General features: G+C 33.4%; 1 protein-coding gene across 1 annotated transcript; it reads left to right on the top strand.

Annotated features, from left to right (window-relative positions):
- Positions 1 to 6: 6 nt before the first annotated feature.
- Positions 7 to 14,177, top strand: LOC130220539 (selenocysteine insertion sequence-binding protein 2-like; the record flags this gene model as incomplete). Its single annotated transcript, XM_056452782.1, has 12 exons — positions 7 to 206; positions 864 to 957; positions 2,925 to 3,046; positions 3,125 to 3,265; positions 4,938 to 4,973; positions 5,079 to 5,189; positions 6,925 to 7,045; positions 7,768 to 7,931; positions 10,384 to 10,534; positions 11,183 to 11,354; positions 13,712 to 13,932; positions 14,023 to 14,177. Coding segments are annotated over exons 1-12 (1,629 nt in total), but the record flags the coding sequence as incomplete, so codon positions are not given.
- Positions 14,178 to 15,072: the final 895 nt, after the last annotated feature.

Raw genomic sequence — 15,072 nt, 5'->3', positions numbered from 1 at the left:
CCAAACCTTCCCCAAACCCTGCTGAGAGAGCCAAACCAGCAAATACAAGTGTGAGCACATTCGAAATGAAGCTTGCGGATTTCCCAGAATTGGGTGATTTCACACCCAGCAGCCCTGCAGGAGCTTCTCTGCACCAGGAACCGTCAGTTTGTGCTGGTGCAGTGATGCCAGCAGAGCGTCAGACTTCACCAGCACCCCTTTATAAGGTAACTTTTAAGCTAAAGAACACATTGTTCTGGTAAAGCACAAGCTGTTTAATTTTGTGCTGGCTTCACGTTACAAAAAGCTCTTTGTGTGTATGGTTATACACAATAAATGCGCTATATACAGTTGAAGTCAGAATTATTAGCCCTCCTCTATATTTGTTCCCGAATTTCTGTTTAACAGAAAGAAACTTTTTTTCAACACATTTCTAAACATAATAGTTTTAATAACTCATTTCTAATAACTGATTTCTTTTGTCTTTGCCGTGATGTCAGTTAATAATATTTGACTAGATATTTTTTAAGACACTTCTATACCGCTTAAAGTGACATTTAAAGGCTTAACTAGGTTAATTAGGCAAGTCATCGTATAATTATGGTTTGTTCTGTGGATAATCGGAAAAAAATATTGCTTAAGGGGGCTAATAATATTGACCTTAAAATGGTTTTAAATAAATTAAAAACTTTAAAAAATAAAACTTTACAGAAGAAAAAAATATAGGAAATACTGTTAAAAAAAACATGCTCTGTTAAACATAATTTAGTAAATATTTGAAAAAGAAAATTCACAGGAGGGCTCATCATTTTGACTTCAACTGCAAATGCACATTACTTACTATTACTTCATGACATATTTTGACTTGTTTGTATCCAAATAAGAATGTACCAAAACGAAGAACCAAGTCAGCACAGCAAGTCTCGTCCAGTGGAAAAAGTGTGGGAAAGTGTGACTCATCATCCATTGACCCAGCAGGTGAAGATGTGCAAACATGCCTTTTCAAAATCACATTTGACCCAATCTATTTTGTTAATCCACATAATGCACTGAAAACCTGTATGCTGTTTTGGCAACAATCGGAACTGAAGGGTCATTGTTTTATAAAACAGACATGACTTATTATTTTTCGAATCAAAACATGTTTTATCTGATCAGAAGCTTTGCATTAATCAGCGAATAGGTATTACTGCGTTTACCCATAACTGTATTATTTAAACGAATGTATAGGATTTTTTAAAGTTTCTAATTACAGATGAACTACACAAACTAATATCTGTAAATTAAAAATCAACTGAAATTAGTAATCACTTTTTTATTTTTATTTAAATATGATTGTGAACCATTTTTATGCAGTGCATGTTTATCGGAAAAATGCTGTGAAATATGGAAAAATATTTTTTATTAATTTTGTGTATTTCTGGGTTTATTTTTATTATTATTTTATTAATTTGTATATTTTTGTATATATGTGTGTATAATAAATTGTAAATAATTTAATAACTCATTAACCAATACTTAAATATATATATATATATATATATATATATATATATATATATATATATATATATATATATATATATATATATATAAGTTATTTATTTGTTTGTTTGTTTGTGTTTTTTCTGTGTTTGTTTATTATTTTCTTTATTTTTAATTTATTTTTAAAAATATAAATACATAAAAAAATATAAAATACATTAACCAATACTTAAAACTTATAGCTATTTATTTGTTTTTATTTCTGGGTTTGTTTATTATTTAAATTTTATATACGCATAAATCGTAGTTAATGACTAAGATACATGAACCAATACCTTTATTTATTTATTTATTTGTGGTTATTGCATTTTAATTATTTAATATTTTATTTATTTTTATTATTTTTGTTGTAGGTTATGACTAAAATACGTTAACCAGTACTAAACTTTTATTTATTTGTGTTTTTTTTCTGTGTTTGTTTATTATTTTAATTGTTTAATATTTTATTTATTTTTATTGTGGTTATTGTAGTAACTTGTGTTTATATCTGTTTGTTTATTATTTAAATTATTTATTATTTTGATTGAGATTTTTAAAAATATATTTGTATTGTAATTAATGACTAAATTACAATAACCAATACTTAACTTTTATTTATTTATTTATTCATGTGTTTGCTTATTGTTTTATTTATTATTTATTTAGTTTTTCATGGTAGTTAATGCCTAAATTACATTAACCAATACTTAAAACTTATACTTATTTATTTGTATTTATATCTGTTTGTTTATTATTTTAATTATTTATTATTTAAGTTTAGAATTTTTTAAAATATATTTATATTGTAGATAATGACTGAAATACATTAACCAATATTTAAAACTTTTTATTTATTTATTTGTGTTTATTTCTGTGTTTGTTTATTAATTTAATTATTTATTATTTTATAAATTTTTTATTTTGTATTAATTTTTATTATAGTTAATGACGAAAGTACAACAACCAATACTTAAAACTTATATTTATTAATTAATTTATTTGTGTTCATTTCTGTGTTTATTATATAAATTATTTTATTTATTTTTAATTTATTTTTATTGTAGTTAATGACTAAAATATATTAACCAATACTTAACTTACTGAGTTACCTTATTAACCAATACTTAACTTATTGAGTGTTACTGTATTTATTATAAATCCTATTTTTTGAATTTATAATTGGTTTTTATTTTAAATAAATTTTATATCAATATATTTGTACACATTTTCACTCTAATTCTGCACAGTTTGTCATTTTAAGAATAACATGTTTTTTTGTACTCATTGAATGTTTAATACCACTGAGAAACACATAATGTTATGGAAGTGGTTTGAGCTTTTATTTTTTTATTAAATTGTTTTGTTTAAAAATCAATGTGAATGAAGTTAAATGTATCGTATCCTTTTAAAATTTAATTTAGGTTTAGATCAGGATCCAGCAATATCCAATCCCAGTGGGTCTTCAGCTCAATCCTGGGCAAACATCGCCTCTCAGCCTCCCAGAGTCATCCAGAAAATCCCCAAAGCCAACACATCTTCTCAGGTAAACTTCTGCAGTCCACATCAGCATTTTTTTAAGCATACAAAATAGACACCATCGCAGTTGTTTTACTCTGTCTAGGAGGATTTATCTGCACAGACAGGAGAGCAGAAAACAGAGAAGAAAAAGAGGAAAAGAAAGAAGAAATCAAAGACTGCATCTGACAACACAGAAGAGACACAAGAGGAACATCTCATTCAGCAAGAGCCTCCAAAGTTTGAGGTCTGTTTTTTGTATGATGTTTCAAAAGATTAGGTCTTACAGCTATTTATTTATTTATTTATTTATTTATTTGTAAATTAAAATAAAATGCATATATAAGATGAAATAATTGTAGGTTTTGTTACATTTGAGTCTTTAGTCTTTCAGCTAGATTGTAGTCATTGTTAAGGTTCTCCACAGAATTCATCTCACAAATGTTAAAGGCATACCTGTCAACTTTGGGATGTGAAAATAAGGGATATGCCCACCATAATAAGGGATACCCCCTAAAAAAATCCCCAAATTACTATGTTCTTCTGGAGCTGTTTCATTGTAAATAAACAGTTAAACGGTCAGTAATATGTTTTATTAATATTATTATTGTTCACAAAATAAATATTAATGGTATGCATTAGCAGCAAATAAATTAACAAACAGTTCAGCTTATTAAAATGAAAAGCTATTATAAAGAAATAGAATCAAGTTATTAAATCTCATTAAACTTTTCTTCACTGCATAACTTGCACATTCTGATTAAAGAGCAACGAATAAATCTTCATTTATTTTGCTTTTTTGTTCGATTACATTAAATAACAGCTGTCACTTTAAAAATGCACACATCTAACGTTTAAATGAAGCATTCGATTGCTTTCCTAACTGTTTATGCACATTTAGGAGAGTAAATCAAGAGTAAAAATAGAGTAATTTTCAAATTATATTAAAATCCCAATGGTACAAATTAATTATAGAAGCATATTCACTGTTTTCACTTTGTAACATTTATGAAATTTTTTGTAATTATTGGCTCATGTTGATATTTCCCTAATTTTCTTACATTAGCCCCTTTCACACATACAGACCTTTCCAGAAAATTACCGTCAATTTTCTGGAAAGGTCTGTATGTGTGAGCAGGCCCTTTTTTTAAATACCGGTAAATTCGTTCCGGCTATTTTCCGGAAAGAGAAGTTGTAACATTACCGGTAATTTGCCGGAATGCTGCGCTGTGTGAATGCAGACGGAAGATTGCCGGAAAGAGCACATGCCCATCTAGAACGGGCTGACGTGAGACGTCTACTTTAGCCAATCAGAACAGTCAGACGCAATCACGTCCACAGGGTTTTTGAAAATAAAATTGAATATTTTTCCAGACACATTTAACTGCTAGATGTTAGTCAGATAACAATTATGTGTTCCTTCTTATCGATAATTATTTACACAGTTGGCATTAAGATGTTTATGATAAGCCGTTGTTTGTTTACCTTCAAGCTCCTTTTCTGTTTCTTCAAGCTTCAGTTGCTTGACGAGTCGCGTGTGCCCGTGAAGCAGCTGACGAGCGCAGCACACACAAATATTATGTACATCTCGACATGCGAAAGTGTTTCTCTACATGTTTTTATCGAAGTTGTTCACAATACTGATCGATTCATAGAGTTTGTAATGCAGTCAAATGTTTACAAATACAAGCCCAGACGTTTAGAGGTCATTTACCGGTATTTTGGAATGGATGTGTGAATGGTCTTTTCCGGAAAAAGTCCGTAACATGCTCGCCATCGCTTTTTTGAATATACCGGTAAAGTAATTCTGGAAATTTTCCAGATATTTACCGGTAATACTGTGTGAAAAGGGCTATTGTATAGTCAAATTACATTAATATTACATTAAGACTTTATTTATCTAAGTGTTGTTTCTGCAGGATGAAGAGGAGTTTCCAGATCTGTCTCTTGCATTTGTGAGTTCATTTTTTTTTATTAGCAAATCTTGATGGCCTCATTTCATATAAAAAAATAGAAATATTCACTTTTTCAATGTATCCACTGTTGTTATATTGATTCAGGAAGTCAAAGGACATTCGGTGTCTCAAAAAGAAGGATCGTCTCTACATTCTGAGATGAAACACAAAGCCACTAAACCCGCTACTGCCTCCACGGACACTAAGAAAACACAGGTTGGTGAATGTTTCCAGCACAGTGTTTAAACTCTATCAAAACACTTTATTAATAATGTAAAAAGGTGAACACTTAAAGGGATAGTTCACCCAAAAATTGAAAATCTGTCATTTACCTCACCCTCCACTTGTTCGAAGCATATTTGAGTTTTTTTTTTTTCTGTTAAACACAAAGCAAGTTATACTGAAGAATTGTGAGGGGAAAAAAACATTGAATTATTTTGGTCCTACTATGGATGACAGTGCCTGCTTTTTTTCAATTTTTTTCTTGTATTGTGACAGAAAGAAAGAATGAAATTCATTCATTCATTCATTGATTCAATTCAATTCACCTTTATTTGTATAGCACTTATACAATGTAGATTGTCAAAGCAGCTTCACATAAAAGGTCATAGTAAATTGGAACAGTGTAGTTCAGTTTGTAGTGTTTAAACGGTGTAGTTCAGTTTGTAGTGTTTAAACAGTGTAGTTCAGTTTGTAGTGTTTAAGATGATGAACCGTCCCTTTTGAAGTCCCTCAAAATTTACTGTGTTTTTCTAGCTCACATTGTTTTTCTTAAAGTGAATAACTGTATGCTGTTTTGGCAACAATAGGAACTATTTTATTATTATTTTTCAAATCAAAACTTAATTTATCTGATCAGAAGCTGCGCATTAATCAGCGAATATGTATTGCTGCGTTTACCCATTACTGTATTATTTAAACAAAATGTACAAAGTTCATAATTACTGGTGAACTGCATACAAAACCTAATTGATATAAATTAATAATCAAATTAAAAAGTTTTTCGGCATAAAAATAGTTATGGACCTTTTTTAGTTTTCAGTTTATCAGAAAAGGGTTGTGAGATATGAGGAAAATTATTACATTTTTTTTTTAAATTGTTTTATTTATGTGTTTGTTACACTTACATGAAAGCACTTCACATAAACACCTTAATTATATTATTGTCTATTAAGGCAAATAACTACATTACTGATGTCCATGTAAACGTAGTTAGTAGTGTCTTCGAAGATCCAGAAGGGCATCTGCTGATTTGATTCAGAAGGGCACTTTTTTTTGTCAGACGGCTCACCGGTCAGGTATACATCCGTGCTAAAATATCAAGGTGAAAGTCATCATAGCTTGCGTTGTATAGACCCAGTGCCCAACCCAACTTTGAGAATAGATTAACGGCTATATAAAAACCATTTTTTGTACCAGGCTGTAAACATGTTTTTATCAACTGTAAAATTGGCCAATTTAGCATTGCAGTCAGTGAAGTTCCTGGAGCCAGCCCCTAAAGGCCAGTCGATGAATTGCAGTTTCAGTTACTTCCATATTGGCTTCACGAGGGAGAGCGGGATGTTGCCGCTTGGTATTAACATGTCTCCATAGTAACCCGTATAAACATGTCCACAGAACAGGATTTGCAAAGAAACTGCAATTAAAAGATCTGTTCCAACTTTCTGTGATCAGCTGCACCTCAAGAATGAGTTTTACAAGTTTAAAAGTTTCTTAAAACAGAGCATGTTTGTAATAAAGTAAAGACTGTAAGATTCGCTATGTAATTCAGAACCTCTGGAATCACCACAGCTGCATGGTTTCAGTAAATGTGTGTAAACTGCAAACTTGGTAATGGCATTTGTGTGTGACTCATCGTGGCAGAAAGCCTTGAACAAACTCCACCACAAAAACATCATCGTAAAAAAAAATCCAACTAAATGAGCCTCACAATTGATTCTTATCTCAGCAGACCAGTCAGAAGAAGTCAAAAGTTCCTGTACAGCTTGACCTCGGAAACATGCTGGCATTTCTTGAGCAGAAGCAGCAGTCTCAGAAATCCAAACAAGACCAGCGGCCGGTAACACTGACAGGTAAATGCCTGAGCAGTTAATGTGGATACACTTTGCTTTTCTGAGTGATTTAATAAAATTAAATATAGACGTTATACACAACTATGATGTTAGTAGTTTTGCAGATTTTTAACATTTACATTTAGTCATTTAGCAGATGCTTTTGTCCAAGGTGACTTACAATTGAGGAGGCGTTCAGCGATTCAACAAGAAGAGGCAATAAACACAAGATGTGCTAATTATACTAAGGAACTGTTAGTACTCTGAGAATTTAGTACTAGAGCAAGTTTTTCACAGTATTTTTCTGTTGTTTTTTTTTTCTTCTGGAAAAAAAGTCTTTGTTTTATTTTGGCTAGAAGAAAAACAGTTGTACCTTTTTTTTAAACTATTTTAAGCTCAATATTATTAGCTCCCCATAGCAATATTTTTTTTGATTGTCTACAGAACAAACCACTGTTATACAATGACTTGCCTAATTACTCTAACTTTAACCTAATTAAGCCTGTAAATGTCACTTTAAGCTGTATAGAAGTGTCTTAAAAATATCTAGTTAAATATTATTTACTGTAATCATGACAAAGATAAAATAAATCAGTTATTAGAAATGAGTTATTAAAACTATTACGTTTAGAAATGTGTTGAAGAAAATCTTCTCTCCGTTAAACAGAAATTGGGGGAAAAATATACAGCAGGGCTAATAATTCTGACTTCAACTGTATATCAAGTACTATTCTGTGTGTTAGTTGGAGGAGCTCTGCCTGTCGTCCACAAAGAGCCTTCAGTCCAGAAGAAGCAGTGGCAGCAGGAGAAGACCCCGCACAACCCGCTGGACTCCACCTGTCCTTCAGTGAAGAAAGGAAAACAGAGAGAAGTCCCCAAAGCCAAAAAACCAACACCACTCAAAAGAGTGAGTCCATTTTGCACTTAAATTTACCTTGAAAATGTATGTGATGTATGTGAATGTTTTCTCTCTCAGTGTGTGTGGTTTTTCTAATGCCATCAGACAGAACTGAAATTGCATGTATATAGATCAAGTCTGAATTATTATCCCTCCTGTGAAGATTTTCAAGTGATGTTTAACAGAGCAAGGACATTTTAACAGAATTTCCTATAACATTTTATAAAAATTTATTATTATTTTTTTAATTTGCTTTGAATTTTTACTTTTTTTAAATTTTTAAATCATTCCTCATTCATTTTCTTTCGGCTTAGTCCCTTATTTATCAGTGGTTACCAAAGTGGAATGAATTACCAACTATTCCAGCATATGTTTTACACAGCGGATGCCCTTTCAGCCGCAACCCAGTACTGGGAAACACCCATACTCTCTCATATATATACACACACACACACACACACACACACACACACACACACACACTCATACACTACGGCCAGTTTAGTTAATTCAATTCATCTATAGCTCATGTCTTTGCACTGTGGGGGAAACCCACGCGAACATGGGGAGAGCTTGCAAACTCCACACAGAAATGCCAGCTGACCCAGCCGGGACTCGAACCAGCAACCGTCTTGCTGTGAAGTGACAGTACTAACCACTGAACGCCCTTTTAAATCAAATGTTATTATTGTTTATTTGTTTATTTATTTAACAGGGACATGCACAACAATACATTGGCCTTAAAAAGAATTAATAATAAAATATCTTTGTGCCAGGCTTCAGCAAAAAAACTGCTATTTTCCACCTGCAGACCCTAGGCCGGTATATCTTAAAACACTCAAAAAAACAAACAAACAAAAAAACATGCTACAACTTTAAAATGTATATTAAATTCAATTCACCTTTATTTGTATTGCGATTTTACAATGTAGATTGTGTCAAAGCAGCTTCACATTGAAGATCATAGTAAATTGAAACTGTAGTTCAGTTTTCAGTGTTTAAGTTCAGTTCAATGTGGTTTAATATTCACTACTGAGAGTCCAAACACTGAAGAGCAAATCCATAGATGCGCAGCTCTACAGGTCCCGAACCATGCAAGCCAGTGGCGACAGGGGAGAGGAACAAACTTCACCAATTGGCGAAAGTGAAGAATTAAAAAACCTAGAGAGAGACCAGGCTCAGTTGGGCATGACCATTTCTCCTATGACCAAACGTCTTGTGCAGAGCTGCAGTCTAGGTGCCGGAGGCTGGAGAAGCTGGACCTCAGCGAAGACTCGTCTGTCCCTGGAGCGTCACAGGAATCAGTCTCATGCTCTCTACTCCTCCATGACCACAACAGTAGCTGCTCTGCATACGGCCTGGTCCAGAATATGGAAACTTTTGGATCATCTCGTCGCTGGTCTTAGATTGAATCAGCAGCGCTGCATAGTCTCTGGGGGCCTCGGGATGAGTATCCCCAAGTGGAAATAGAGAATAAAGAGAATAATTACCGTATATAAACGAGATGCAGAAACCTGTGTGGAGCACATTCATGTATCATACTGCTAAGTGATGCAATGAGTGTATGCTTTACTAAAAAGATAGGTCCTTAATCTAGTTTTGAACTGTGAGAGTGTGTCTGAGCCTCGGACATTATCAGAAAGGCTATTTTTTCATAGTTTAGGAGCCATAAATGAAAAGGCTCGACCTCCTTTACTCGACTTAGCTATTCTAGGTACTACCAGGAGCCCTGAGTTTTGAGATCTTAAAGAGCGGGTTGGATTGTAGCGAGACAGAAGGTTGGTTAGATAAACAGGAGCTAGATTATTTAAGGCTTTGTAGGTAAGAAGCAATATTTTAAATTCAATACGAAACTTAACAGGCAGCCAGTGTAGGGAGGATAAAATTGGGGTGATATGATCATATTTTCTAGACATATAGGCTCACTATATCACACAAAATTACACACAAACATCTCCTTAGTGTTTACATATTTGCTTGGAAAGGAGCCACTTTTTCTGAATATTATTACCCCTTTAAGAAATGTTTTATCGATTGTCTACAGAACTAACCATTGTTGTCCAATGACTTGCCTAATTAACCTAACTTTCTAATGAAGTTACTTAGGCCTTTTAATTACACTTAATTCCTAATAATAGTATCTTGCAAAATACCCAGAGAAGTTTTAGGTACTGTCATCATTTTGATGAGAAGAAATGAGTTATTAGTGGGGCCAGACAGAATCTGTGAACATTTTTTTTTGCTATTTCTGCTCAGAATTTTGTAAAAAATCTGCAGATTCATATGGAATGATATTGGGATTATCGCAACTTGGGAATTGAATTTCACAGGAGGGCTAATAACTCTGACTTCAACTGTTTTTGAATGTTCTTGTAGTGACAAAATCGCACAACTCTTTAAAAGTGTTTTGAATCTGTATTTGTGATCTGCTTTGTAATGTTTTGCAATCTGAACATTTGAGGTGATTCTCCGGGAAAGAGAGGAGAGGAAACAGAACCGCCTGCTGGAGGAGAGAGACCCGTCCCGTGTGACCACTGAAGGGGGAGAAAAGGAGACCAGTGAAAACCCTTCTGAAACGAGTCTGCCTGACCATGAACAACATGTTGACTCAAGTATGAAACACGTCACTGTAGTGTTTTACATAAGCCATCAATGCTGAGGCTGCTTGGGATACAGTTAAAGTCAGAATTATTAGCCCTCCTAAATTTTTAGCCCCCCTGAGCATCATGGAGAGAAGATTTTCTCAACACATTTCTGGACATAGTAGCTTTAATAACTCATTTCTTTTATCTTTGCCATTATCACAGCACATAATATTAGACTAGATATTTTTCAAGATACTAGTATTCAGCTTAAAGTGACCTTTAAAGGCTTAACAAGGTTAATTAGGCAGGTTAGGGTAACTAAGCAAGTCATTGTATAAGGATGGTTTATTCTGGGGACTATCGAAAATAATACTGCTTAAGGGGGCTAATAATATGGACCTTAAAATTTTTTATTATTTTTTTTTTAATCTAAACTGCTTTTATTCTAGCCGAAATAAAGCAAATAAGACTTTCTCCAGAAGAACCAATATTATAGGAAATACTGTAAAAAAATCTTTGTTCTGTTAAACATCATTTGGGGAATATTTGAAAAAGAAAAAAATGGAGGGCTAATAAATTTGACTTTTAGTGTATGTAATATTGTAATATTTTCTTTCTTGATCTCATCAGTGTTTTTGAAATGTATTGGTAAATGGTAATAATGACCTGTTTTAGATACTGATGACAATGCTGAAGACAGTGGTATTAAGGATTCAGAAATTGAGCAGCCTGGTTCACCCTCTGATGACAAGTTAGACGACGGCCTGTCAGAAAATCCAGCGCTACAAACCGAGATTACCAATTCCATACGCAAAGTTCCCAAAATCCACAGCAGGAAGTTCAGAGAGTAAGAAAATCGGTTTCTTATTTAATTTCATTCATTTATTTATTTATTTATTTATTTATTTATTGTTTATTATTAACAATATTATTTGTATGCATTTTTTTTTTTTAATAATTTTTTTTTTGTGGGGGGGGGGGGGGGGGTTGTTTATAAAGATTTATAGATTTGTTTCTTTTTCTTTTAGCTTTGCGTTTTTCTTCGTTTTTTTTTTTTCGTTTACTTTCAATTTTGTTTTGTTTTCTTTGTTATATATTCAAGTTTGTTTTTTATTCTTGATGTTTTTGTTTTTGAGTGTTGTTTTTGTTGTCAAGTGTTTTTCAAGATTGTTACTGGGCCTATATCAGTAAGGAGGTTCAACCAACTCAGAGTTTAAACTTGAACTCTGAGTTGGCCTACCGAGAGATTAAAAACTCAAGAGTTTTCGGTTTCAGAACAGCTGATCTGAGTTAGGTCAATCTACACCACGGCTATAAAAAAGCATTTTCAATGGAGCACAGATATTATGAGTCACCATGGCAACATCTGAAAAATGAGATCAACATTTTTCTCAAAGTTTCTACAACAAAACTAGAATGCATATAACCTTAACTCAATATTCAGCGGAAATGTTTAATTTAAGGTTCCCACTTTTACACACATTGATCAGTTTAAGATAACATTTCTAAAGTTGAGTTTTTAATAGATTTAAAAGTGCACTTGTGTGTGTGTGTGCGTGTCTGCCTTTATTATTGATCAAGTGGTAGAGGTTGATATGACATTTAGAATGTAAGCAGAACTAATAAATAGTTTTTAGAATCAGTAATAATCCCATTAGTCTAATTACAGCAGATATCCCTGTCAAAGGTCAGTGAATTTAAGCTAATTAATAATTTTTTTTCAATAATATTAAAGGTAAAACTTAAAACTATGGTATTGAATCTAATTGTAATTTTCCCTAAAAAGGACAAGCCATTCTCGAAACTTTGTTCTTTGTGTGACTGAAATGTAGGCAATGAATGACTAAGGCTAAGGCAAGAAATACTGCTTCGTCTTTAAAAAAAAAGGGGAGGAGATTGACAGAAACTCTGAGTTTAGAGATAAAACCTGCTCCTGACCAGGTTAGGTTCACAGAGTAAGTTACCACGGTAATTGATTCTGAATTACAGTTATCTCTCTTTCAGAAACAGGCTTGACTTACTCTGCTTTCACCAGTTTGACAAACCTGCCATTTTGAAACCGAAAACTCAAAGTTTCTCTTATTTCAGAGTTAACATACTCTGAGTTTCCACTTAACCTCCTTTCTGAAACGGGGCCACTGTTGTTTTTTATTTATTTTTCATCACTTTGTTTGTTTTTATTATGCATTTTAGTTTTGCTTTTTTCAATTCTGAAACGTGTATATATATATATATATATTCTTGTTGTTTTAGTTTGCTTTTGTTTGCCCTTATTTTTAAAACTTTTGCTTTATGCTTTGTTTTGCTTTTGCGTATTATTTTAGCTTTTGTTTTGTGTGCGTTGTCTTAATTTTTTTCATTGTTTTGTACTTTTTAGTTTATGTTGTTTTGTTTTTTTGTTTGTTTTTCATTGCTTTGTTTGTTTTGCTTGTGCAGTTTAGTTTTGCCTTTTTAAATTCTGAAATATATATATATATATTCAAGTTTGTTTTTTATACTTGTTGTTTTAGTTTGTTTTTTTTTGTGAGTGTTGTCTTAGTTTTGTTTTTTCATTTTGTTTTTTTATGTTTTACTATGCTGTTACTGTGCTGATGTCGTTGTTTAGTTTGTGTTTCGTTGCTTTGATTGTTTTGCTTATAAATTTTAGAAATATTTATTCATTCATTAATTTTCCTTTGGCTTAGTCCCTTTATTAATCAGGGGTCGCCACAGCAGAACCGCTAACTTATCCAGCATATGTTTTACACAGCGGATGCCCTTCCAGCTGCAACCCAGTACTGGGAAACACCCATACACTCTGACATTCACACTCAAACACTAGTAAAGTTTATTTAATTCACCTATACCACATGTGTTTGGACTGTGGGGGAAACCGGAGCACTTAGAGGAAACCCACACCAACACTGGGAGAACATGCAAACTCCACACAGAAATGCCAACTGGCCCAGCTGGCACTCGAACCAGCGACCATCTTGATGTAAGGCGATTGTGTTAACCACTACCCCACCGTGATGCCCCTGACATATATATTTATTCAAGTTATTTTTTGTTTTTATTCTTGTTGTTTTAATTAGCTTTTGTTTGCCTTTTGTTTTTTTTTTCATAACTTTGCTTTATGCTTTGTTTTGCTAAAATATTACCAAAATATTTTTAAAATTGTTTATTGATAACAGATTTTTCTTTTTATTTGTACTAATTCTACAGCTATTGCAACCAAGTGCTCAGCAAAGATGTAGATGAGTGTGTGAGCAGCTTACTGAAGGAGCTGGTGAGGTTTCAGGATCGTCTCTATCAGAAAGACCCCATGAAGGCCAGGATGAAGCGCAGGCTAGTCATGGGCCTACGAGAGGTGCTAAAACACCTCAAACTCCGGAAGGTCAAGTGCGTTATCATTTCACCCAACTGTGAACGCATCCAATCAAAAGGTGGAGTGAAATTACAGCACCAAAGTCACATTGCGATTTGTGTCGCATCTGTAATTGTTTCTGATGGATGTGCTGTTGTTTGACTTTTAGGTGGTCTAGATGAGGCTCTTCACAATATCATCGACACATGCCGTGATCAGGGCGTCCCGTTTGTGTTTGCCTTGTCGAGAAAGGCACTGGGCCGCTGTGTTAATAAAGCCGTCCCGGTCAGCTTGGTGGGCATCTTTAACTATGATGGCGCACAGGTAAAACCAGAAGTCCCTGTTGTAGTTGTGATATTCAATAATACCTTGTATATTAATTATTTTTAAATGAAGTAAATTTTGCTCTTAATTGCTAACCCTGTTTGCCATATGAAACAAAGGCTAGATTTACACTGCAGATCTTGATGGTGTTGTGGTTTCTGGCTGCTTTCTTAATGAATCAAGCTCAGACTGGGGTTATGAATATCAGAAGAATATACTTTATTGGAATATTTCCCAAAAAAGCAGAGACAGCCTGGAGCAGACCCATCTCTAGTCTCACTCCAGGACAAATCCCATGTCCCTCAAATTTGCTATGCCCTTTATCCTTGCTTCCTCCCACCTTTGTGTTTTCATAGCTGTTTACTGGTTCAACAGGCCTCTCCCAGCTCCTACTCTTTTACGACCCCTATTTAAAGACCCCTCTTCTTGTTGGCCCTTATAATTTACAGATCTAATATAATCATCACCGTTTTTCCACATACAGTTCACATTTGGTAATCATGACTAGTATCTATGTTTCAAACATCTAAACTGGACTCTTCTCTCCCATACAGTATGTGTCTTTTCAAATATACATGACAGTTTCAACATGTGTTGTATACATTTCATGCCTTTCTGACACAGATGGTTCTCAGTGCATTCCCAAGTCCTCTCTCATGCTCTTTTATGACCCCTTTGCCTTAACCGATCACCTGTTTTCAAAGATATATAATGGCAGATACGTAGGGCCCTCCACTCACCCAATTAAATGTCTTCATATAGGTTTAGTAAATAAAAATCTTCTTCAATGGTCAGTTCCGGTTTTATTACAGTATCTGATTTATTATTGTATCTGTTTTTTTCTGACACATCTGATTCATATCAAATACATTTACACATATGAACGAGGCCAAAG

Source organism: Danio aesculapii, unplaced genomic scaffold (assembly GCF_903798145.1).
Source record: "Danio aesculapii unplaced genomic scaffold, fDanAes4.1, whole genome shotgun sequence".
Classification (NCBI taxonomy): domain Eukaryota; kingdom Metazoa; phylum Chordata; class Actinopteri; order Cypriniformes; family Danionidae; genus Danio; species Danio aesculapii.
The sequence above is the reverse complement of the archived record's forward strand: the minus strand, read 5'-3'. Positions and strand labels throughout refer to the sequence as shown.